The sequence below is a fragment of the Giraffa tippelskirchi genome, chromosome 13 (genome assembly GCF_054371585.1).
Source record: "Giraffa tippelskirchi isolate mGirTip1 chromosome 13, T2T-mGirTip1v1.2.pri, whole genome shotgun sequence".
Classification (NCBI taxonomy): Eukaryota; Metazoa; Chordata; class Mammalia; order Artiodactyla; family Giraffidae; genus Giraffa; species Giraffa tippelskirchi.
Genome location: NC_137287.1, coordinates 109,494,764 through 109,519,455, shown reverse-complemented (window position 1 = coordinate 109,519,455; position 24,692 = coordinate 109,494,764). Strand labels below are relative to the sequence as shown.

The following is a 24,692-nucleotide window of genomic DNA, read 5'->3' as shown; positions in this document are numbered from 1 at the left end:
TTCTTTGAAAAAGACAAGCTAGAGCACATGAAGAGACCTGAGATTTCTGGCAGGTTTCCTCATTCAAACTGCAGAGCTAGCGACATCAATATTCATATCGCTAGGGAAGGTGTGACCCTGACACTTTTTTATGTCATCAAACTTAAATATTTTCTCTTTTATAATTTGGCTCATCTACTCTTCTACCCAAGACTATTAAAAAAACAAATGCATAAATAGCTCTGAGGTGCATTTACTTGTAACGCATTCCTAGAGTTAAACAGAAAAGTGCCAAAGAAGAAGAAAAAAAGACACGAGCAACCACCAAACAAGATTTGTTTACATCTATTTAATGCTAAGAACACAGATAAACTCAAGAAGGGACACACCTAAGAAACAGAGTTTTGAGTTTTTTCCCTGAACAGGATTCTGATCATGAAAACTAGCAATTCAAACCTCTAAAACAATAGAGCACATAAATCTCAAAATGCGACACATATTTTATCTCTTACCTGAATTACCTGAGAACCCTGAAACATTCTCTTGAAGAGCTATCCATATTAAAATTGTGCAAAGAAACTGTACCCATAGTGCTTAAACCATAAAACCAAGACTGGGTTTATACATGATAAGATAAAGCACATAAAATACCATGCAGCTCATCGAGTTCAAAGAAAATCAAAGTGAAGGGAAGGCAATGAGGACAGGAGACATTCTGGAAAGCGGGATGCTCCAGTGACATCTACTGCAAGCCTGTTTGAGGCCAGGAGCTCTGAATGCATGGAGCCGTCACTGATAGGATGGATAAAGCGTGATTTCTCGAACTGCCAGCAAGTTCGCGGATGATCTGACAAAACTTCCGGAATTAAAACCGAGGTAGTTTTCGGTAAGCAATGTTTTTCTTGAAAGCATGGCCAGCATGTGGTTGAGCCGGGACCTGATCCCAGCAAAGTGAAACTGTCTCTCTTTATTCAAGTTTCTGAATGAGTCTCTGAAGCACAGATCGAAGTGGGGGGTGCTCCGGTACTTGGGGTGTCCAGGCGTGGCAAAGTCAGTGGATCTGAAGGAAGTCTGGGAGCCGATGGAGCTGGCCACGGAGCCTTGGGAGGACAGAGAGGAGGTGGACCTCAAACTGGAGGAGCGCGACACAGACATCTTTGATACTGGTGACCCTTCCTTAGACTGGCTTCCCGGAGAGGAGAGAACACCCTCGTCCACGTCAGTCTGGGTGGTGGCCGACGTGGTCAGGACCATGGTTTGGGAGCTCACCACCCTGGTAGCCACCGCGGTCTGGGTGCCGGCGCACTCTGTGGCCGCGCTGGCTTGTGTCCCCATGTCACTCGTGCTCACAGCGGGCGTCTCCTCTCCCTGCTCCGTCTGAGTGGCGGCATCAGTTGCTCTCCTGCCCTCCAGCCTGTCCCTGCGGCTGCTGAAGTAGTCCTCCTCGCTGATGTTGGAGGCCCCGCACCCAGCCTCTGCCCGGCCCTCCTCGCCACCCAGCTCAGCCTTCCGGGGAGTGCTCGAGAGCCTGGCCAGCCGCAGCCGCAGCAGGTTGCCCAGCGTGAGCTCCTTGGACAGCGGTTTCTGGTCGACCAGATGGTCAAACCTGCCACTGATCCGGAAGCTGGACAGGAGCTTGGAGCTGATGGGCTTTGACTGTGCGTAGAGGATTCGGAACTCCAGGTCAAAGTGTTCAACCACTTGGCCGGACAGAATCACCAAGTTGCTGCTGTTTAGTTTGCCATCCGTCCATGTAAAACTGCAGAATTAAAAACAAACAGAAGCTGATAAGGATGACTGATCTTCATTTACTTAGTCTCAACCTGATTTTAAAGCCCAGACATCCTGTGACATAAGAGTCACAATTCAGGAGACAGGACATCTACCATACAGTGTGAATTCCAACTAGCCTTAATACACTATATAACCTAGGAATATGTTAACATCGAAGTCAAAAAGGACTTCCCTGGCAGTCCAGTGGTTGAGACTCAGCCTCCCACTGCAGAAGGCACGTGTTGGATTCTTGGTCAGGAAACATCCCACGTGCTAGAGGGCTCAGCCAAAAGATTAAAAAATAAAAAGACTAGTATTCAACCAAAAGGCTAGAACGTATAATCCTCGGCCTCAGAGTTGCTAAAAACTAGAAAGGGCTCCTAAGGTGCTGAGGGCAGCGCCCTCCTTTAAGGAGTGAGGAACGTGCCTAGCGATGTCCCAGGGGAAGCTCGTGGTAGAGCCTAGACTAGGCCCCAGACCTTAAGAACCACAGGGGCAGTGCTCCTCACTACCTCCCCCACGCTGCTGTTTCCACAGACGGAGACAGCCCTGTCATTCTAATGATGACACCGTTGCTCAACACACGTGTAGAGCTGATTAGTGGCCACGCACCCCCTCCTTCCTGTGGTGACAGGACCCCGCCCACCCCAGCCAGCTGCATGGAGGCACCCTCTCCAGGTACAGCAGGGCTGGGCAGGTGACCCGGGCTGGCCAGAGTATCCTACCCCTTAGATGAGGGGATCTATGCAGGGTGGGTGGTAAGCCAGTGAGAGCCAAGGAATTTTGCAAGGCCTGATACCAAGAGAGAGAGACAGAGGAAGTCTCTCACTTTAATAAATAGCTACTAAAGTTCACATGAGGGAGCCTGGACCTCTGCCTGCAAATAGAGAGCCTGACTGAGAATAAAGATCCATGAGAGGACTTCCCTGGTGGTCCAGTGATTAAGAATCTGCCTGCCAATGCAGGGGACATGGGTTCAGTCCCTGGTCCGGGAAGATCCCATGTGCCATGGGGCAGGTGAATCTGTTCTCCCCAACAAGAGAAGCCACCGCAGTGAGAAGCCCATGCACTGCAATGAAGAGTTTCCCCCACTCACCATAACTAGGGAAAACCCATGCATGGCAATGAAGTCCCAGTGCAGCCCGAAAAAAAAAAATCACCTAGAGAAAAGCAGAAATAGGAGACAATGCTCTGATAAATACATGGCCCCTAGGTCAAGATGAGCTGAAAACCAACGGTACCTTTCTATACTTTCAAGTTAGGTGAGACAGTAAATTCCATTTTGCATAAAGTAGTTTGAGCCAGCTTTCTGCACCACCGGCAATCACCCCACTGACTCAGAAAAATTTGTATCAGGAGTAGGGTGTTTACATAAAAAATCATAAAACGTAGTAGCAACTCTGTCTCTTGCAACCAAGAACCCAGGCTAAAGCAAATTCACCGTATGACAACTGCTTTCAGAGCTGGAGAAGAAAGATCTTTTTGAAAACCATCAGTAAGATCATGTAAACAAGACCCTTATCCAACACCATGATTAAAAAAATGTCCTCAGCAAATGAAAACTATCCTTATTCTCATCCTCAATGGTAGCATATTTCATTTTGAGGGGGTAGTTGTAGGAGCCACTGTGTCCTTGTCTTTTGAAGTAAGATCCCAGCTCAAGAGTTAATGATTGGGAAATGTAAAGATGTAGAAACAAAGAGCCGTCAGGCTGGGGAACTGGTAGCAGTTTAGACTATAAATCTGCCACACAGCAGAATCACCGAACTACTAGTTCCCCGAAAGATAGAGAGAAAGGTCTGACGCACATCCCAAATTGTTTCTACAGGAAGCAGAAACCCTCCATATGAAAACTGCTGACTGCAAGAACATAGATCGCAGACTGGTTGAAACCAGAAGGCTGATGAAGCTTGAAACTTCACCTTGATGCCAACCAACCGGAAAACTGTCCACAAGCTGATTACACCCTGCTCCTTGAACACTATAAAATTCCTCACCAGCCCCTCCCGGGTGGGTCACAGAGTCTTGAGATCAAGAGCCCGCTGGGGCCCTCTCTGCCCAGCAAAGCAGTGAAAGCTACTCTTTTCTACTTCACCTAAAACTTTGTCTTTGTGTTTCTATTTGGCACTGGTGAATAGAGGCCGAGTTTCAGCAACAATTTTTATATTTCAGATTCAGAATAGTCAAAAATCAATTGGAAAGTTTGGTTAACATAGATTAATCCTATTGTGGGTGAAAATCTTAGTTTTCTCCTTTTATTGCCAAACTTCTTATAAAAGGAAGTATTGAGGAGGAGTTCGAATTGTTCTGAGCAATAATGGTACTGTTTGAAAAGAAAGACACCAAGAGTTTCTTGATCTGCCTGCCTCCTCTCACAAGCCTCTACACACCCACCTTTACCCAGGGCTGACACCCAGTTATCACTCAAGGCTGCCTGCTTCTTCAAATACAGTTTTTAGAGACACACCTCAGCTCACGTATACCATCAGACAGTCTAATACAGAGATGGCAAAACACACTACCATCAGAGCCACATCCAAAAAATGGTATATCTTAACCTCTGGAGATTATCATTTACCACTCCTTATCTACATCCTCCACTCAAATTCCCTGCTCTCTACCCTAAGATGCCACGCCAACAGGAGACTTCAAAGGTGGAGCCAAAAGCATGGATCTACTTTCTAGACTAAAGCACCAAATCATAAGGCTTGAATCAAGGTGAAGGATTAAAGCAGGCAGCTTTGGCTGTGCCCTCCATCCTGAGCCCAATGCCTACAACCGCCCTTAATTCAAGTGGGCAGGGACAAGGTGGGTCAAAGGCCTGGAGAAACAGGATTTGAGACTGATGCAGTCACTGTTGTTCTTGCTGCCGTTGTTGTTGTTTAGTCACTTAGTCATGTCAGACTCTTTGCGACCCCTTGGACTATAGCACACCAGGTTCCTCTCTCCGTGGGATTTCCCAGGCAGGAATACTGGAGTGGGTTGCCATTTCCTTCTCCTGGGGACCTTCCTGATCCAGGGATGGAACCCAAGACTCCTTTACTGCAGGCAGATTCTTTATGCTGAACCACCAGGGAAGCCCCCCTATTCCAGTCACTGTTAATCCCCAATTCGTCCACTGCAAGCCTGGCTAAGCCTTGAATCGAGGACTCCCTCACTGCCAGGTCTCCAGGCAAGTTTCAACCTCTGCACTTTAGGTTTGTGAACCACAAGGTAGTGGAGGGGACCGCAGCCCGACCCACTCCAAGAAGCGGCTTTGATTAACCTATTCACACCTATTCACACCCACAGATGCACACACAGAGGGTATGCTTGCCCATAAAGGCTCACATTGAGAGGGAAAAGCAGCTTTCACCTTCACAGAGCATACTTCCTCTTAAAAGTTTAGATTAATAACCATGGATGGGTCAGAAACTCACCTGTAGGAGCCTGTAGCCACACGAATGCCATCAATCAGTGTGAACTTTTCATGAACCTTCCCAACAATTTTAGTTCCTGACCTGGCGTAGTAAATATTTCCTGTAATCGTCCGGACAGTCATCAGCTGTTGGTAGGAGAGTGGGAGAAAAAGAAATGAATGATCCAGTGAGCACATGATAGAAGAAGCCTTAGTTTACGATTTCTGAACAGATAAACGTACTGGCAGATGAGAGGTTACACTGCTGGGTAACAACGCTCACAGTACATGAGCCAGGTGAGTCTCAGGACTTAAGTAATGCTACTTCACGTAAGTTCATCTTCTTGCATGCTTTTTTATGCATGCATATTTATGTTTGAGACCTTCAGTTCATGTGAACATATGCTCTAAAAGAAGATTCACTTTTTGGAGACACTAAACAACAGAATTCAACCAATGACTTTGAAACAAAATGTGGGGGATAAAATCATCAAAGAAAACATGCTAGTAATAACATTTTAACAAAGACTTAAAGAAGCTAAGCTGACAATTCTCCTCTTGTATAATAGCACTGCTAATAAATAACAGCCCATCCACACTTATCCCCACACCATAATGGGTATGGAGAACAGGAAGAGATGACAAGCCTTCTCTAAATACAGGGTTTCTGAGGCGGAAACACTCATATTATGTGGCTTAATCAGCAATGTTACTTCTCCCACAGGTACGCATTTACCAAAAAGGTGCTCTGGTGATGCACTGGGGCCATATATTGTATAATTATCCTTGCAGAATGACACACATAAATGTATATACAATGGAATGCAAAATACTAAGCCAATCTGCATTCTTTGGAGCAGAACAGTAGCTCTGTATCTTTAGAAATCTTACACACTAAAAGTAAATGTCTAAGATTTTTGTTTGATTCTCTCATCACTCCACAAACAACAGAAAGCCCCTACTATGTACCAAGCCTTGCAACAATAGATATAAGGCCTGCTCCTTACCTTCAAGGACCAGGAGACAGAAAATTAATGATTAAATTACTATAGCAAGACATAACACCATCCAAAGAAGTGAAAACCTACATCTCCACAAAAACCTGTATACAAATATTCACAGCAACTTTATTCATAATCGTAAAAAACTGGAAACTACCCTAATATCCATCAATGAGTGAATAGTTAAACTGTGGTTTAACCATACTATATGATACTGTTCAGCAATAAAAGGAACAAACTGTTGATATACACAATTTGGACATATCTCAAAGGCATGAAAAAAGCCAATCTCAAAAGGTCACACACAAGAAGGAGGGGACGTATGTATACCTAAGGCTGATTCATGTTGATGTCTGGCAGAAACCAGCACAACACTGTAAAGCAATTCCCCTCCAATTAAAAATAAATATTTTTTATAAGGGTCACATACTGTGGAATTCATCTACATAACATTCTATAAATGTTCTCTAAATGACAAAATGACAGAGATGGACAAATCAGTGGTTGCCAGGGATGAAAGACGCAGAGAAGGGAACTGGAGGGGAGTGACTGTGACTGTGAAGATGCAGCATGAGGGAGGTCTTTGCGGTGATTGAACAGATCTGTACTCTGATAGCGGTGGTTACACATATGCACACGTGTGATAAATGGCACAGAACAATAGGCCCACATGGTACCCACGTCAATTTCCAGGTGCTGATGTTATAAGTTATATAAGGTGTAACTGGGGCGAAACTGGGTGAAGGATACATGGAACCCTGTATGTATTAATACTATCTTCCTATCTTCACAACTTCTACCATTATTTCATAATGAAGACAAAAGACAAAACAAACTATGGCATAACACACATTGTTTCTGTGCTATTCTTACAAAAATGCGTAATATGAATTGAACCATTAGGAAACATCATACAAATGCCATAGAAAACTGGCTAATATTCTTCAAAGGCATTAAGACTCGAACACGAACAGTTCCAGATGAGAGGAAGCTAGGAGAAATGGCAACTAAATGCCAGATATGGTCCCAGATTGCATCCTAGGTAACAAAACAGGCATTCATGGAATGATTCGTGAAATTCACAATGTCTATAAAATAGGTAATAGGACTTGATCAAGTTTATTTCGTGATTTTGAAATTTGTTCTGAGGTTTGTCAAGATGTTAACATTTAGAGAATCTGGGCACAGAGTATTCAGGGATGCCTTATATTGTTTCTCTAACACCTTTGTAAATCAAATTATTTGAAAAAAAAAAAAAAACTAGAAACTTCCATAGAGGTGCACATGGAGCTGGCAGGGGAGGGATTGCTGGATAATTCCTGAGCAGAGCTTCAAAGGACCTGCATATAATACAAACATGAAGAACATTAACTGTGGGCAGATTTCAGTGTGATTTTGTGCATCTTTCCCTTTGGCATTTATCGGAATACTATATAGCCCTCTGTGATTGTGTCCAAAGCACTTTTAAAAAACTTAGTTTTTTTTGGCTGTGCTGGGTCTTCGTTGGTGCGAAGGCTTTCTCTCTCTGGTTGCAGTGAGTGGGGGTTACTCTTTAATTGCAGTGCGTGGGCTTTTCATTGCGGTGGCTTCTCTTGTTGCAGAGCGTGGGCTTGAAAGTCAGAATCAGTAGTTCTGGTACGTGGGCTTAGCTGCCTGCCCCAAGGCATGTGGAATCTTCCCAGACCAGGGATCAAACCCATGTCCCCTGCACTGGCAGGCAGATTCTTAACCACTGGACCACCAGGGAAGCCCAAAGCACTGTTTATTTATTTTTTATTTTTAAAAATTTTTATTTTATACTGACGTATAGTTGCTTTACAATCAAAGCACTCTTGAGTGCCTGCACACTGAGGTGTGGCCAAGTTTCTGCAGACCAGGCAGAAGCAGTCGCCCCCAAGGGGTAAGGGGCAGACTCACCAGCACAGGCAGGCCCTGGTGAGTGAAGGCGCCGGGGAAGGTGGTGCTTCCCGAGGAACAAGTTAGGACATGAGTATGAACACAAGTGAGGCCAAAGGGACAGGCCTCCTTATGACCCTTCCTAGAGGATGCAGACCCCCCCAAAGGCAGCAACCAATAGCAGGCAGCTGAGTTAGCAAATACACCTAGATTTTTGCTGAGTGGATGAATCACAGCCAATCACTCAATCAAAGTCATGGCCAGGCTATTCTGTGATCTTCCTGCTGCTCACACACAGCCTCAATTACAGCAACAGCACTTTGAAATTAAACATCGACACCTTCAATTTCTTCGCCGGCCTCTATGGCAGAGCAGACTGAATGTCTGGTTAGAGGATGATGCGCTTTCCAGGCCTGACTTGCATTTCCCTTGGGTTCACCTGACGCATTTTTAAATGGACTGTCAAAAACAACCTAGTGAAGTCATATAATCTTACACTTAAATACTTGGCTCAAATTCTTTTATGCTCAGGGCAAAGGATATAAAAAAGTCTACTTTCATAATAACAAGAAATGAGAGGCAGCATGTGACAGGGATTAAGAACACGAGCTGAGACTTCCTTAGTGGTCCAGTGGTTAGGAATCTGCCTGCCAGTCCAGGGGATACAAGTTCGATCCTTGGTCCAAGAAGATCCCACGTGCCGCAGGGCAGCTAAGCCTGCAAGACAAAACTACTGAGCCTGTGCAAGTACAACTAGAGAAAGCCCACACACAACAACAAAGACCTACTGCTGTCAAAAAAAAAAAACCAGGGCTGGAGGCAAGCAGACGGAGAGAGAAACTCCATTCCACTACCTTTTAGCTGTAGACCCTGGGCTCCTGGCGTCAACACTGCCCAATCTGAAAACAAGTATAACACCACTCGCCTGTTGGGGATGCTGTGAGGAGTGTCATAACACTGTCAACAGCCTCGAACAGTGCCAAGGACAGAGCAGGACTCCCTAAACGTTGATCGTCACTATTAAAATTGGAGCCTGCCAGTGCTGCAGTCAAAAGCAGCAGCTTCCCCTCCCCAGTAGAGAAATGCCATTTACTGTGACGGACAGAATAGCATTTTGTGTGTAAGAAACCAGTCTAATTCTTTCCAGAATTTCCATCTCATTTTGTTTCTGGCAACTTCCTTATTTTGGGAAAATAAGGATATTATTTTGGGGGTTTTCTTTTGAAAATACTAGCCATTTTTTTATGATCATTGTATAATACATTTTTACACTAAAAAAAAAAAAAAAATAGGGAGCAGCTTCCAAGGCAGCCTCTTGCCAGGAATGGCCAAGGTCTGAACCTGACTCTGTCCATTCTTCCCAGTGAGACTTCAGGCAGAAGACTTTGCTCACGACCTCCAGTCCCTCCCCGCTTCCACTGGGGAGACCACCACCAACTGCCCTGTAGCTCACTGACAGTCATTACTTGCTGATGGTGGTGAAACTAGAGACATTGTAACACAAACCTTTTCTTCTTCGGGATGAACTTTCAGATCCATGCACATATCCAAAAACTGAGAGAGCAGAGCCTGGTCCAGCAGGATGTAGACAGCGACTCCCTGTTTCTGAGAGATTTCCTGCAGGTCTCGGAAGATGTCGATGTCTGTGAACACATCCATCACCACTGCAATCACCTAGGGGGTGGGGCAGGGAGAAGAGCCAGCGGTCAGCCCACAAGGACACCACCTTACAGCTGCTGTCAGGACGCTGGATCCCCTTCTCGGAGCTGCCAGAGGATCCCACCCTACCCTATCCCTCCTTCCTTCTCCTTCTGCAGTACCAACCTTCCCCTCACCATGGACTCTTGTCCATTTCCAAAGATGCTCAGGCCACTGTATCCTACAAATCTGGAGCTGACCCAGCTAACCCTCCCAACTGCCTCCCAGCCCCTCTCCTCCACACTGCAAATTTCTCAAAACTATAAATTGAACCACTACCTTGACCGCCTATGAACCTGTTCCATTCAATTCTCTTCCTTTACTAAAACCCTCATCTTACAGCTCAGACCAGGAAGATATCCAGGTTTTGCAGCTAACACACTGTTATCTTAGACATGTGGCTTTTTGTCTATGTCTATAACACATGTATGTAAAACCTTAAGAGTCTCTCTGAGGCCTCCTTCTGGGTGTACCAGTCTCCAAGCCTGACTTTATTGTCTGATTTTTGGATCATAATGTGATTTTCTTTTATAATCTAGAAAGGACCATCCCATCTACCAGCGACTCATGGCTTGAATCTGATCAAACCAGGCAAGCTGATCCTCCCACCTTCTGCCTCGGCATATCATATCACATCTTCATGATGTCTACTCCCTCCACCAGTCAGGATCTAACCAAATGGCTTCCGGAGTGCCAGCCTCTCCTTTGTAAAAGGTGGTCTCTGCAGTTCTCTTGTATCTGTCCGCAACGCAAGCCCGCAACAAGAACACGGAAATACGTCCTAAAGATGCTGCCCTGGAGCTTGGACCAGTCCTTTCTCTCTTCCCAAGGACAGGGCTCCATTTCTCCTGATCAATTGCCCTTTGTGCTGATCAATGTCACTCAGCACAGACTAGTTGGCGCTGCCATGTGGCCTAGGGAAGATTATAGCTGCTTTGAAAGTCTGTCTCCTTAGCTTCAAAATCGGTTCCTAGCGAGCATTAAAGGACTACGTTACATGAGGTGCTCTGTACAAGAGATCCCTCCAGTATCTGCTTGCTGATTTATGTGACCAGTCCTGAGTCTGAGCCGTCCAGACAGTTCAGGGCAGAGAAACGTCTACTGGCTCCCAGCTTTCGTGCTCAAGAGAGGCTGCTCCAGTGGCAAAGCCTCTAATCACATCCTCTGCAGGTTCAAAGCATGGTTGTCAGCTAACTGCTGGCAGGGCCGTGGGGGCATCAAAGCATGCAGGTCTTGTACAAGCCCCTGCACTGGGTCAGAGCCAGGGTTGGGGGCCAGGGTGGGGAGGGGGTGTCAGCTTAAGAAACCACTCCCAAAGCCCAAGGTTCGGAGCTCTTTTGCAGGCTGGAAAACCTCACCAGTAAAAACACGAGACTCTTCCCATCACATTAACTCCTGATTTATTTACAGGTCTCACCTCTTCTGTGGAGGTGGAGACCCTTGAACAGGACTGATTCATCCCTCTGGTCCCAGAGAGCTCAGGACAATACTCAAGGGTCATTATCCAATGACACCTTAGGGAAGCTCGAACAAACTTTTTGGCCAACTCAATATTTGAGTGTCAAAAAAATGCAGAGACAAAGGGACAATTTCACTGTCCTTCTCTAACATCGCATAGTCTTGTCTACCAGGAGGAGGGACCTTGAAATGCCAGCTCCCGGGAAGTCACTGCTGTGAGGGAATTTGGGAAGGAGTATTTCTCTCTCTGGCTCCCTTTCTATTTTTGGCAAAGGGTACAGCTAAAACCCAATGGAGGGAGTGACTTAGAAAACAAGCATTCTTTCTAAATTGGTGGCAGCTCCAGAAGTTTATATTCTCGAATGCGTTTTTATACATCCTATTTGGAGCTGTATCTATCCCATGTAATTTAGCGGTTGAAAGGCAGAAAGGCCAAGGAGCAGACCCCAGCTCTGTGACTTACTAGCTGTGTGACCCAGGGCAAGTTGCTTAATCACTCTAGGCCTCAGTCACTCTCCTCCTCCAGTAGATATGGATAACAGCATCTGGCATCTACGTCAAAGGGCTGTTGCAAGGATTAAATGAGACAAAGCCTGGAAAGGGCTTAGCTCAAGCATGAAATCAGTGTTCGATTATGCAGCCAGCACTTCTTTCAGGGTCTACTGTGAGCTGAAGCCTGTGCTAGGTAGGAAAAATGGTTATAAAGACTTTGACACATACCTGACTTACCCACAAAGCGAGGACCTGGGATGCAGGCAAGGAAAGTGGTACACACACGGTAAGAGGCAATGAAATCAGGGGGACACTTCGCGGGGAGTGGGAGACAGTAAAGCATCTCCCTTGCAGGAGCAGACCCAACACAGGCCCTCAGAGGAGAGCCGAGGAGGATTCCTGGAGGAGATGGCATTTGAGCTGAACCACAAATAAGGACAATTTAGTCAGGGGAGAAGAGAAGGGGTTGGGGGTGGGGGGACATCCAGCAGGAAGCCACGTAATGACAGAGGAAGAGGCAGGAAATGATGGGGTATGTCCCAGTCTGGCTGGAATGCAGAGTATGCATGAGAGGGAGCGACAGCATGTGACTGAGAGACAGGATAGTGTGCAGGAGCATGGAAGGTCTCAGATGCCAAGCAAGGCATCAGGATCATACAGGTCACAGAGAGGAGGAGGTTTAGGAAGAGTGGCGAGGGCAGTGATGGAGCCAACAGGACAGAAGACACTGATGGCAGTGTAGGTTGAAGATGTGGCCCCTCCTCCAACCCAAGGCCACGTACCTCAGTGCCTGCTGTGTTGCTTTGAAGGTTCAACAGATGCTTAGGAAGACTAAAGACCGAAATGGGCTTCCCAGGTGGTTCAGTAGTAAAGAATCCACCTCCTAATGCAGGAGACATGGGTACAATCCCTGGGTCAGGAAGATCCCCTGGAGAACGAAATGGCAACTCACTCCAGGATTCTTCCCTGGGAAATCCCAGGGACAGAGGAGCCTGGCGGGCTACAGTCCATGGGGTCACAAAGAGTCGGACCTGACTGAGCAGCTGAGCACACAGCACACAAAGACTGAAAGAGGGACTTCCCTCCAGTGGTTAAGACTCCATGCTCCACGGAGTCCGATCCCTGGCTGGCGAACTAAGCTCCTGCATGCCGCATGTGAAAGTCACTCAGTCGTATCCAACTCTTTGCAACCCCATGGACTATGCAGACCATGGAATTCTCCAGGCCAGAATACTGGAGTGGGTAGCACAGCACAGCCCAAAAAAAAAAAAAAAAAGAAGAAGACTAAAAGAACAAAAATCAGCAACAGAGGTTTCAATGGTGGGCCAGGTGGGAAACCATGAGGGTCACAGAGGAGGCAGCTGTGAACTCAAGTCCACACAACAGAAAACAGAAAAAGAAACAATCCTGAGAGGGAGGTTTCAAAATTGACTTTGAGGTAGCATAAAATCTCATAAAGGGGTTCTGAATGTACACATGTGAGAAGAGAGTCGAGCTCATAAAAAGTGAGAGAAAAACAAATCCAGCATCAGTCCCCATCCTCAAGGGAGACAGGAGATGAGATGGGGTATCCCAGCACGATGGAGTCACCGGATGTGCACCCTGGCACCACCGGGACAGAGCCAAGGAGGCCAGCCCAGCTGGCCAGGCTAGAGAGGGTTGGAGGGTTGCTGAGCAGGGCCCCAGGAGCGAGGCCCATAGTATAAGGTGCCTGCCGAACTGAATTTTGCTTCATCACCCTAACAAAACAACTGTACAAACACCACCATTGTTACATAGTGAGTAAGTATCTAATTTGCTATTAGTTTCATTGTTTGGTTTTGAGGCCTCAGCCTTTCCTGTGTGTTGAAAATAATTGGATTTGAACTGGCCTCTCACACCCACGGAGTAGTTAGAGGGTGGATGGAGGTGTTTCTCCTTCTGATTCCCCCAGTAGCCAACATCCCCTCCTCTTTCTAGAGCAGGACCCTTAAGACTTCTGGAAGCAGTCAGCAGTAAGGCCTGCCTTCCTTCAAGACCTACCCCCACCCAGTCCCCCCCAATCTCTGCCCTTAGCCCCATGCAACCAAGCCCTATGTAGTTGAACTAGACCTGGGGCTTCTCAAGTCTCTAAAAGGACAGCCTCTTCACTGAACTGAGCTATGACCTGGGCTCATTCACTAGCCAGCTGAGTACCTGCTCTCCAGGGCTGGCCATATCTCAGAGGTGTTGGTGTTCATGCCTAGAAGATACACTTGGACTTGAAAGTGGTCATCACTCCCACTTCCTGAATCATACCACGGGATGGACAAGGAGAGATCTATGGGCAGGTGGGCATTGCCCTGTAACAGCTCGTGCTGCAAAGAGACTGTCTGTTCTCTTAGGGCTGGAAAGCTCTGCAAGTAGTGGTTCGTGAATGTCTTTCAGGGTCAAAGCCCATCTGTGCATGTTGGTCCTAACATGACACCTAAAGAGGAAACATCCAGCTGTCGGAGCCTGCATGGCTGGTCTGCTGCCTGGTCCTCATGCTGTTCCTTCTCTTCTGCAGCCACATCTAGAGCAGCCACTCCTGCATCAAGTCCCATGTCACCATCACAGATGACACAACCTCAAGTTACCTCCTTCAGTCACTTCAGTCCAACTATCCCCCGATGACATACCATGGGACCGGTGATCCACATGGTTACAGGTAGCAGTCCCTGGAATATCCTGCAGACCCCCCTCATTTATGTTACTTTCCACGTACAACTGGAATCTTTTCTGTTTGCCAAAAGCTCTAAAGAAGTATCTCGAGATCTGAAAACCCCATTAATTGTTATCTCCAATTTACTGAAAAGAAAAATAAAGCATGCAGAGGTTCTGTGACTTGTTCAATGTGACACACTTAGTCAAATGCAGGAGCTGGAATTTCAGCCCAGTCTGGGCGCCCCCAGAGCTACCTATCAAAAATTGTTAAACATTATCCCAAACAAATCTAATCTCGGTCTTCAAATGATTGAGAACTTGGAACAGATCCTGAAAGGATTGAGTAGAGTATTCCACAAAGCATATAAGCTTGAGTCCACCAGGGAAGATGATCACCAAAGACACAAAACTCGGAATGCCCTAGGACAGCAGCAGGAACTTCTTTCTGCAGGCGGGTTTGCTAACTCTGAATGAACTAAATCAGGAAACCTTGGGAGGCACAGACGCTATCTGATGAGGTTGCAGGGTTAGACCTGGACACAGATGCAGGCTCCTCCATTTCCGAGCACCATGTAGCCTCTGGCAAGTTACTTCTGCTGTGCTGGCTTCTACTACATGCAAATAACATTACCCACCTGTAGTGTTTGCAGTGGGTTTGGTCAAGAGAGAACATGTAACAGTTCCTGGTATCCAGAAAGCCTTCACAGGGCAGCTAGCATAGTCCTAGTTCTCATTTTGCCCCCGTTCCTAGGTAAGTCATTCTACCTAAGCTCAGCATCTTCAAACACAGCCCCTCTGAGCTCTGCTGTCTGATTCACGCACCCACCATGGGCGGGGTAGGGCTCTGAGAGCTTCATGGGGCCACTCAGGGTGGGTCATTCCTGTTCTCATTCCAGCTCTTCCTCTGCCTGGAGCAAGAGGTCCATGTCACTCACCACTTCTCACTGCATCTCAGTTTCTTTCCCTTCCCACCCACGATCATAAAGCAAAGACACATGTTCGAGATGCTTGGAATTCTATCAGAGGTCTGCGCATGTGCAAAGACGCATCAGCCTGTTTAGTGGTCAACAAGAGCCTGTCTGCTGAATTCCTCACACTGAGCACACGACACCCAAGTCAACTTCCTTCAAGTTCCTGGGGCTCCTGTCTCTTTTGGAGAACTTCTTGCTGAAATTTAAAAAAAAAAAAAAAAAGACCTATATTTTCTCCCCAAGTTTTACAGATTTTAACAGAACAGAAATGACCTCCTGGAGATTTCTTTTAAAATCTTTAAATAACAATCTTGATATCAACTTCAGAGTTTGAAGACCAAAAAAAATGTCGATGTCCACAGCAAAACCTCAATTTATTTGTGCCTGTTGTTTCTCTAAGTTTCATGGGCTGTTATTATAAAATTAGCAATTTAAGTACCAGATTAAAGTACTAGTGGAGCCTCTGTCTGCAGAGAGTGGCCTGGGGCCTCTCTGGGAAGGCTGGGGTGAGAGAACTAGTTTTTCACTGGCCCCAGGAGTGAGGGGCCAAGGCACATACAGTGGCATTTCCTCTGCACTGTTCCAGCATAAAGTACACAGGTGACTGGGCTTTTTCTTTTTTCTCTTTAAGTTTACTATTATCTTTATTTTTTGGCCATGCTGTGCAACACGTGGGATCTTCGTTCCCCGACCAGGGCACATGCCCCCTGCGTTGGAAGCAGAGTCTTAAACACTGGACCACCAGGGAAGCCCCTGGGCTTTTCCAAAAGGAAGGAAAAGCATCAAGAGGTGTTTTGTGGGAGAAGGGACTTATCACTGTGAGTTAGTTATATTTTTTAATTATGCAGAACATCTGCCTGGCTCCCAAGTCCAACTGACAAAACAAGCTACATCTAGAGACATCTGGCTTCCAATCTTGTCCCTTCCTTTCTCCCCTCCCTACTAACATAATAACTTCAACTAGTTTTTTATTTATTTCCCCATTTAAAAAAAATATAAATAAGCATATATGTGTACACATCCTCACTTATGTTACTGAAGAAGTATGCATATGTGTGTATATGTATACATATATATGTTCTTATCCCCCTGTAGATAAAAGGCAGCATATGATACGCACTGCTCTAGACCAGTGCGTACAACAGAACCTTCTGAGATGACGGAGATGTTCCGTATCTGCTCTGTCCAACACGGTAGCCACTGGCCACCAGCAGCAATTAAATACTTGAAATATGATTAGTATAATGGATGAACTGAGTTTTTTATTGTATTTCCTTTTAAGTCACATAAATGTAAATAGCCACAGGTGGCCAAAGGCTCCTGCTTTGGTCAGTACAGTTCTAGCCACTTCATCACAGGAAATAGCTAGTCTTCATCCCTTTTCAGTTGCCAGGCACTCCGCTGTGCAGAAGGGTCCGTTTACTCACCAATCCATCCCTGAAGGATGTTTGAGCCTTTCCAACCTTTTGCTGTTATATTCAGTGCTGGAAAAAATAGCCAACTACACAACCCTATTCATATTTTTTGCCATAATAACAATCTTGATATCAACTTGAAAGACAAAAAAGATTGTTGTGTCCACAGCAGAACCTGAATTCGTGCCTATTGTTTTCTGTAAGTTTCTTGGGCTGTTATTACAAAGTTAGCAATTTAAGTATCAGATCTGTCTTTGGGACAGATACACAGACATGGAATAGCTAGGTCCACAGGTCAATTCAACTGAAATTTTGCTGAATATTGCCAAATTCCCCTCTAGAGATTCTATCACTTGCATTAGGACTTTTAAAAAGCCAATATACCTACTACTTCTCTTCCTGAGAGAACTTACTTTGTATGCATAAAGGAACCAGAGAATAATTCTGCAGCTTCTCTCAACTGCCTGACAGATGCCAGGTAAAAAGAACAAAGAAATGAAATGGCAGACAGAAAATAGCACGGTGGTGGCCAGGGGCTGGGAGGCGGAGGGAATGGGAAGTCACTGGTCAATGGGAGCAGGGGTTCCAGTTGCGGGAATGACAAGTTCTGAACCTGGACGGTGGTGATGGCTGCAGTGGTGATGGTAGATGTCTGTAATGCCACCGATCGGTGCACTTTAAAAAAGTGGTAAGTTGTGTTACGTATATTTTACCACAATTTAAAAAGAAAAAAGATGAAATGGTGAAAGAATTCTGAAATCCTTAGGCTAAAGCATAAAATCAAAAGGAAGGAATAAAAAGCAGCCACACTTAAGTCTGGTGGGTAAGGTCTTAAAACGACACATCAGTGAGACTTCCTAAGCCAGTGGTTCTCAACCAGGGACAACTTTGCCCCCCGGAAGACATCTGGCAACGTCTGGAGATTTATTTTTTTAACTGTAGGAAAATATAGAACATACAGATTTGCCATCTTAATAATTTCTAAGTGTATAATTCAGGGGCCTTAATTACATTCACAGTATTGTCAACCATCACCACTGTTTGTTTACAAAATTTTTTATCACCTCCTACAGAAACTAACCATCAAAGCAGCAACTCGTTCTTCCCCTGACCCCCTCACTTGGGGAAACATTTCTGAATGTGAGGACTGTTTTTCAGCTGGGGCCAGTGCTTCTGGCATCCACTGGGTAGAAGCCAGGGGTGCTACTCAGCACCCTACAATGCACAAGACAATCCTTCGGGACAAAGAGCTATCCTGACCAAAACATCAATAGTGGCGACGTTGAGAAAGCCTGCCCTGGGTTGAGACGGGCATCCGCACAGGAACTGATTACACTGCACGGGTTCTACTGCAACTCTGAGGAGGATTGTGTAAGATCAGGAGGGCCTGAATTTAGATACAGCCACGTGCACACGGGGGGCCTCCGACAGATTCCTCAGCTGCTACTCCTCCTAAGAGGCGGGACTCTGTGTCAACACGATGACAGCTCCTTCGAATGCTCAGGTTATCAAAAGGATGCCCAAGGGTGAGGTCTAGCAGAAATGTAGCAGAAAACAAAAGCACATAGGGAATGGGTGGCTGGTAGGAACGATGGCTCTGGGGAATGCAGGACCACCTAGAAGGGTGAGCTTTGCCTGGGAGCTCCCATCCGGACACTAGGAATATTCCAAGAGCCACAGCAACAGCCCATTGCCATGTAAGGGCACACAGCACCTCCAGGCAAGGTCTCCACTCCCACCCGATCTGTGGGGCCCAGAGCCCAGGCCAACACTGATTCACATGGTAACAGAGACAAAGAAATGAATGACTCATCAACAAATATAGTAGTACAGGGATAAACTCTAGAGTGTGTATGTCAGGAAAATTCTGTGCAGCTCAAAATTCTCCTAAAAGCAAACATCTCAGGTCTCAAATGGTCCAAAGCGAAAGAAAAAAAGTACAAAACAATATTTCCTACAACTGAGCCCGAGGTCATCTGTACTCAGAAGCCACGCTGTACATAAATCGTGTTTTTAAGATGCTGGACCTCACTCAACACAACAGACCCACACTTTGAAAGGTGCACAGAAACCTTTCCCAAGAGCGGGACTGGCAGGTTCACAGCCTCAGACCCAGCTACCCTGGGACAAGTCCTTGCTGAGTGGAAAGGCAGGCAGACTCACCTTCTGAATGATCAAGGCTGCAGGTGAGCAGTCTCCGCAATATGTGGTGTGCGCTATTCAGCGCCAAACATCCTGCAAGCCTAAACAGCTCAAACTGTGGCTTGAGTCCTGGGTGAGGATGAAACCCATTCCAGAACCATCCGGCGAGGCCGCAAAGCCAGGATCGGACACCGCCATTCACCAGCTGAGCCTGGCTTCTACGGCCCGTACCCTGACCACTCTGGCCTTCCTACTGCTAAGGGCAGATCTAGTACTGTTGTCATCATTTTCCTGTTTCTTTGATACGCAATGTGGAAATTAAAAGTCCACTTCTTGAGAAACCCTTAAAAACGCCCAGACTGTTGAAGGCTACCAAAGAACCAATGCTCCCTCATGGCAGGGGGGCCCTGTGCAGAGGTGAGTGATCGAGAGCCCGGGCTTGGGGGCCAGACTGACTTGGGCTCACACTCTGCTCCGTCACACACAAACTTAGAGGGCAAGCCACTTCACCTCTCTGGGCCTAGTCTCATCTTAGTTGTGGTCTCCTCCTACAGCTGGGAGGAGGGTTAAATGAGAGAATCCAGGGGAAGGGCTTAGCACAGATACTGACCCACTCAAAGCGCTCAATCACACGGTCAAGTGCTTTCATCGTCTGAACACAGACATGGAATGGCCTCTCATCTTATCTGGAAACAGACTGAGACCTGCAACTTCACAGTCCTCGCCATCACAGATCCTGAACTTCAAAGCATATGGTCGGAGCAACCCGGCCACTCCTGTGAACATAACACACACTTCTACCTGGAGCAGCAGCAATGGACCAGCCACCAGATTAGCTCTCTAACACCTGTTCCCTCCATAGATGTCTCTCCACCTGCAGACAGTGATGGCTCCTTATCTCTACATGGCACAGGCAGAGCATGGTGGCTGACGGTGCTTAAGAGATGCTATGCCTTGGTTTGAGTCCTGGCTCCGTCATTCCCTGGCTACATGACCTCAGGAAAATGAAACTTCTCTATGCCTCAATTTCATCACATGCAAAATGCAGATCATAATCACACCTACCTTGGAGATGCTTGAACAGTGCCTGGTGGAGAAAGCAATGCTTTTGTGTTTTGTTTTGTTTTTAACAAAAGAGATGGTCTCTGAGACCTCAAGTTTAGGGTGTCTCAGATCCACCTCATTTCCTCATCCCTACCCTCAGCCTCATTCTCCTCCATATTCTAATTTGGTAGCATCACTGACCACCCAAGCTAAAAAAATCTCAGCTCTTCCCATACCTTCTCCTTGGCTTTGCCTCCTCTCCTGCCCTGCTCCCTCACCACTCTTCTGGTCCATCGAATGACCAAGTCCTGTCAGTTCTACCAAAAACTCTCCCCCTGCCCAACCCCCAGCAGTGCCTTAGCACAAACCCTCTTCTCATATACAGATCCCTACAACCCCTCCTGACAACCATCTGACACCAGTCTCACCCCTCTCTAACCCATCCTCCTGCAGGCTCCCACCAGAATCTCAAAGACAACAATCTGATCATGTCCCTCTCCTCCCTTTAAACCTTTGATGGCTCCACACTGGTCCTTCCAGTGTGTGCAAAGCCCTCAACAGTCTGGTCCCAGTCTCCCCATTTAGCCTTCTCTCCTACCATTAACCTACACATACTCTGTGCTCCAGCTGTGAGGAACGTGGCTGCCTCAAAAAAATGCCAGGCGTTTTCACCATTCTGGGCAGGTCCCTATCTTCTGTTCTGACAAGCCCCACTCCTGCACTTGGACCCAGCTCCAAGGTCACCACCACTCTTGAAGCTTTCTTTCTTCAGCCTGTAGCAACCTCCTCACTGCTTCCTACCAGCCAATTGTCAACTCTCAAATGCAGGCAAGGGTCATGTCCTTCACCTGTGGCCCCAGCCCCTGGGGCATAGTGTCTGATACACAGTAGGCACTGAATAGGCAAGCAATCTGGCATAAGGAAGAGACACTGAAAACACTTATCAGATTTAAAGGTACCGTACCACCTTTCTCAGTTAAAACCGTCCAGGTTCCAAATACAGAATCTTGAAAATACAGGGCAGAGAACATGGCAGGAGGTTCTAACCAGAAAGGCATTACAGAATGCCTACAAGACAAAGGAGTCTGAGCATCAGCCTTGAGCCCCTTCTGAGGCCAGCACTGAGTTGATGGACTGGTCTCAGCTCTAGTGCCCCTTCAATACTACTGAAAAGGAGATGTAAGCAAGAGGCTAGGGCAATTCCTCTCTCTCATGGAGACCCATTCATTCCTTTCCCCAAGTTCCAAGTGCCCAAGTTCTCCCCCTAGAGGTGATCATTGGGAATGCACACCTATTCTAAAAAGGTGCCTTTTTCCATCTTTCCAATCTTCCCACTGAACTCAGAAGTGTCTGTTGCATCAAAAGGACCCTCAGCATACTCAATGCACCACAGGGCTGATAACAGCCTAGCTGGCACCCACACATCCTCCCACAGTGGCAAGGCACTAGCCTACGGGATCCCCTACCCACTGCAACCCCACCAACAGGCAAAGGGCACTGGGCATTAGGAACACTGCTAAGTCAGGACTTGTCCCCAGCTTGGCTACACTAACCAACCTGATGTACAGATATCATAACCACAGTCAGACACACTCAGCTATAAGCCCTACGAAGTCTTACCACGACCTGGAGCTTTACCTGCATTTTCTCTGCCATAGGCAAACAGCCAGGAAGCTGGGCACTGCTAGTCAGCAAGCAAGGTGGCAGCTGATCACGGCTCTGGAGGAAGGTGTCTGCTATACCCTACCAGCCCCCGCCACCTTGGGTGCCGCATGCTTTCTCCCTGATCCCTCTGTACCCAGCACCCTGGGTGCAGTCTCATCTGGGCTGGCACGGAGACAAAATCTCCCACCGCACCCCAATACCTTATCACACTAAGAGCCAGACAACGGCACCAAAACCCACCGTGGAGAGATGACTTAATGCATGGCTTTCTGCATTTTTTTTTCCAGCCTATGGAAATGCAAACTCCCCGCCCCACCCATTCACTGAACGAGCAACTTCCCCTCCAGGCCGGCAGGAGGGAAAAGGGTCAGGGCTCTTGGCCCATCTGGTTTGCTTCTGCTTTCTACAACAAGACACGTGGGGGTGACTAGCAATGATAGACTCGAAACGCCCCGCAGCTGTCTCTAGGGAAAATCTTTGAGGAATTTCCTCCTAGGTTATACGCTTCTTAGGTCGTGCATCTCTTAAGGAGCTCCGGAAAGTGGGATCTAGAGTCGGCTGACAGCCAATCTGACAACTGGTTTTTAACTGAAAGCTGGAACGGAGAGGACTTCCGGTCACCCTCCCAGGGAATGTAAATGTTAGGAGTTGGAACTTGAGCACAATTCGCATTCTTGGGGATGGAGACTCCTCCCACTCTCCCTGGCCACGAGGAGCGAACGGGGAGGGGATCAGGGATCCGAGGGGATACACACAGAGTGGGGAGAGTTGGGGAACCACCCCCGACCAGAGCTCCTAGCAGACCTCAGTTTCCCATTTTCTGAAGACGGTGTCCCGTCCGACCGGGAACCGAGGAGACCCGAGGGGCCGGGCCGGGCCGCTCACCTCTCGCGCCGAGCGGAGCTGCTGGCGCAGCGCGTCCTTGCAGCCATAGGGGCCACCGGCGCCCGCGCCGCGGGGCTGGAAGTGCGCCTCGACGCGCGTGGCCCCGCGGTAGGCGCCCTGATAGAAGGCGGGCCAGCCGAGCTCGAGCAGCGGCGGCTCCAGGTCCGACTGCTCCGGGAAGTAGGTGCCAGACGAGCAGTCGTGCGACGAGCCGAAGGAGTCCTCGGCCCTTGCCGCCGCGCCCTCCTCGCCGGGCCGCTCGGCCGAGCGCAGGATAGCGCGCACCTCGTCTGGGTTCAAGAAGCGGCCGAGGCGCTCGCGTCGCAGGAACGCCGAGAAGGCGTCGGGGCCGCCCGCCAGCAGCTCCTCGAGCGCTAAGCGCCGCTCCTCGCTGTACAGTTCGGCCGGGTTGGGCGGCCCACACGGCGACAAGCAGGCGGCGGGCAGTTCGTCCAGGCCGTCGTACCTAAAAGCCATGGCGGCGCTCAAACGCTACCCGGGTAGGGCCAGTACGGGCGTGAGGGACACTTTATAGGCACCTTTGAATCTAACCAGCCCGCGCCATTGGCCGCCCTGCCCCGCCCGGGCTCTCCCATTGGTTGCCTTCTTCTAACGGCACCGTCCGGACGCCGTGCTTGCCGCTACGGTTCCGCCCCCTGACGTGCTATTGGTGCCCCGCGGCCCGGCCTCTCCCCGAAGCCCCGCCCCTCCCAGTCCCCTGCAAGACGGCGACTGAGTCCACGTTCTCGCTCCAGAGTTGTTTGGTGGAATTTAAGTCTTGGCTACTACGTGCCTGCTCCGAGGTGGCGTTCCTGCTCCGGCCCTGGGGGGAGCTGAGTTCATCAAGAGAGCCGGTGCCAGGCCTAAGTGGCCATGGTACCCGGGGCGGTGGGACAGACTGAGAGCCTGAATTGAAACCCGAGAGCCTGGCCCCCGCGCCAACCTCGCGCGCCCTCTGCCGCCCGCCCCACAGCGCGGCCCTGCAAGGCCCAAGGAAGTCAGGAATGTGCACACAGAGAGGCTGGGGCCTGCTGGGGCCTACTGTGGCACGCTGACCTACTGATTGCGCCTCTCCAGGGCTCACAGAGTTTGGGTGAGGCTCAGCCATGTTGCCTTTATCCCCAGCACTTAAATCATTCATTCGTTCGTTCAAAAATACTGGTCCATTATAACAGCTACTCGTTTGATTGCGCCTTCAGGGTAGCTAGCTTTCTCTTCTCTCACCTCACAGTTTTTTGCCTGGCAAACCCCTAACCCTGGCTAAACCCCACTCTCCACCTACTTTCCACCTGCACCCGGGCAGACATACAATTCTGGAGAAGAGAAAATTCAACGATGTCTACCAGTTGTGCCTGAAATTCAAGTGGGCCCTTAAGGTCGCCTGCTAGCCTACATTTCCCTACTTCTACCTCTTCCTCTCTTTCTTACTCTTAAGAGTTTACCTCCTAATTGCACCGAGGAAAATAGTAGCACTCAGAGAAGATAGTGCCACATGCTCCCGTCACATCTTCCTACCTGTCTGCATCTCTGCCCACATACTGGGCCTTGTGTCTAGTTCAGTTGCTCAGCCGTGTCCAACTCTTTGCGACCCCATGGATTGCAGCATGCTAGGCTTCCCTGTCCATTACCAACTCCCAGAGTTTGCTCTGCATCTCTGCCCACATACTGGGCCTTGTGTTACTATGGATGAACTGCCCCTGAGCTTGTCTCTGATTCCTTCCTTTTGGGTGGTAGTCACCAGTCCCTCTACTACTAAGCTTATGTCTCCAGCAATTCTCTCCTCATTCCTGGATGACCAGTCTCCCCGCTTTACTGTTTCATTCCTATCAGCATACAAACATGCTGAAATATTTTTCATCCTTCAAACAACTCTCTCTTGAGCCTACATCCCTCTAGAGCTTATTCCCCATCGCTCTCACTTTTATAGCATAAAGCCTCAAACGAGTTGTCTGTACTTGCCATCTCCAGTCTTCCTCTCATTCTGTCTTGAATCCTGTCCAATCAGGCTGATTCCTCACTGCTCAACCAAAACCTCTTGTCATGATCGTCATGAGGGTCTTCCCTGATGGTCCAGTGGTTATGAACCTACCTTCAATGCAGAGGATGTGGATTCAGTCCCTGGTTGGAGAACTAAGTTGCCACATACTGCTACAACTAGAGAATCTGTGTACCACTAAGGAAAGATCCCGCTAGACATAACTAAGACCCAACG

The 24,692-nt window shown here is 48.0% G+C and overlaps 1 protein-coding gene across 1 annotated transcript; it reads right to left on the bottom strand.

The window, feature by feature from the left end:
* Positions 1 to 313: 313 nt before the first annotated feature.
* Positions 314 to 22,982, bottom strand: SACK1D (scaffolding CK1 anchoring protein D). Its single transcript, XM_081560347.1, has 4 exons — positions 22,481 to 22,982; positions 9,553 to 9,720; positions 5,172 to 5,296; positions 314 to 1,738 (listed from the first exon to the last, which is right to left on the bottom strand). The coding sequence occupies exons 1-4, from the start codon at positions 22,955 to 22,957 to the stop codon at positions 769 to 771; spliced, it is 1,740 nt and encodes a 579-aa protein (XP_081416473.1). The 5' UTR covers positions 22,958 to 22,982; the 3' UTR covers positions 314 to 768.
* Positions 22,983 to 24,692: the final 1,710 nt, after the last annotated feature.

Bases quoted from the DNA above. Each gene is read 5' to 3' on its own strand.
- SACK1D (XM_081560347.1), bottom strand. From the start codon at position 22,957: ATGGCTTTTAGGTACGACGGCCTGGACGAACTGCCCGCCGCCTGCTTG. The intron at 9,721-22,480 runs GTGAGCGGCCCG...CCCACCCCCTAG, and splicing joins AGCTCCGCTCGGCGCGAGAG to GTGATTGCAGTGGTGATGGA. The intron at 1,739-5,171 runs GTGAGTTTCTGA...TTAATTCTGCAG, and splicing joins GTGGCTACAGGCTCCTACAG to TTTTACATGGACGGATGGCA.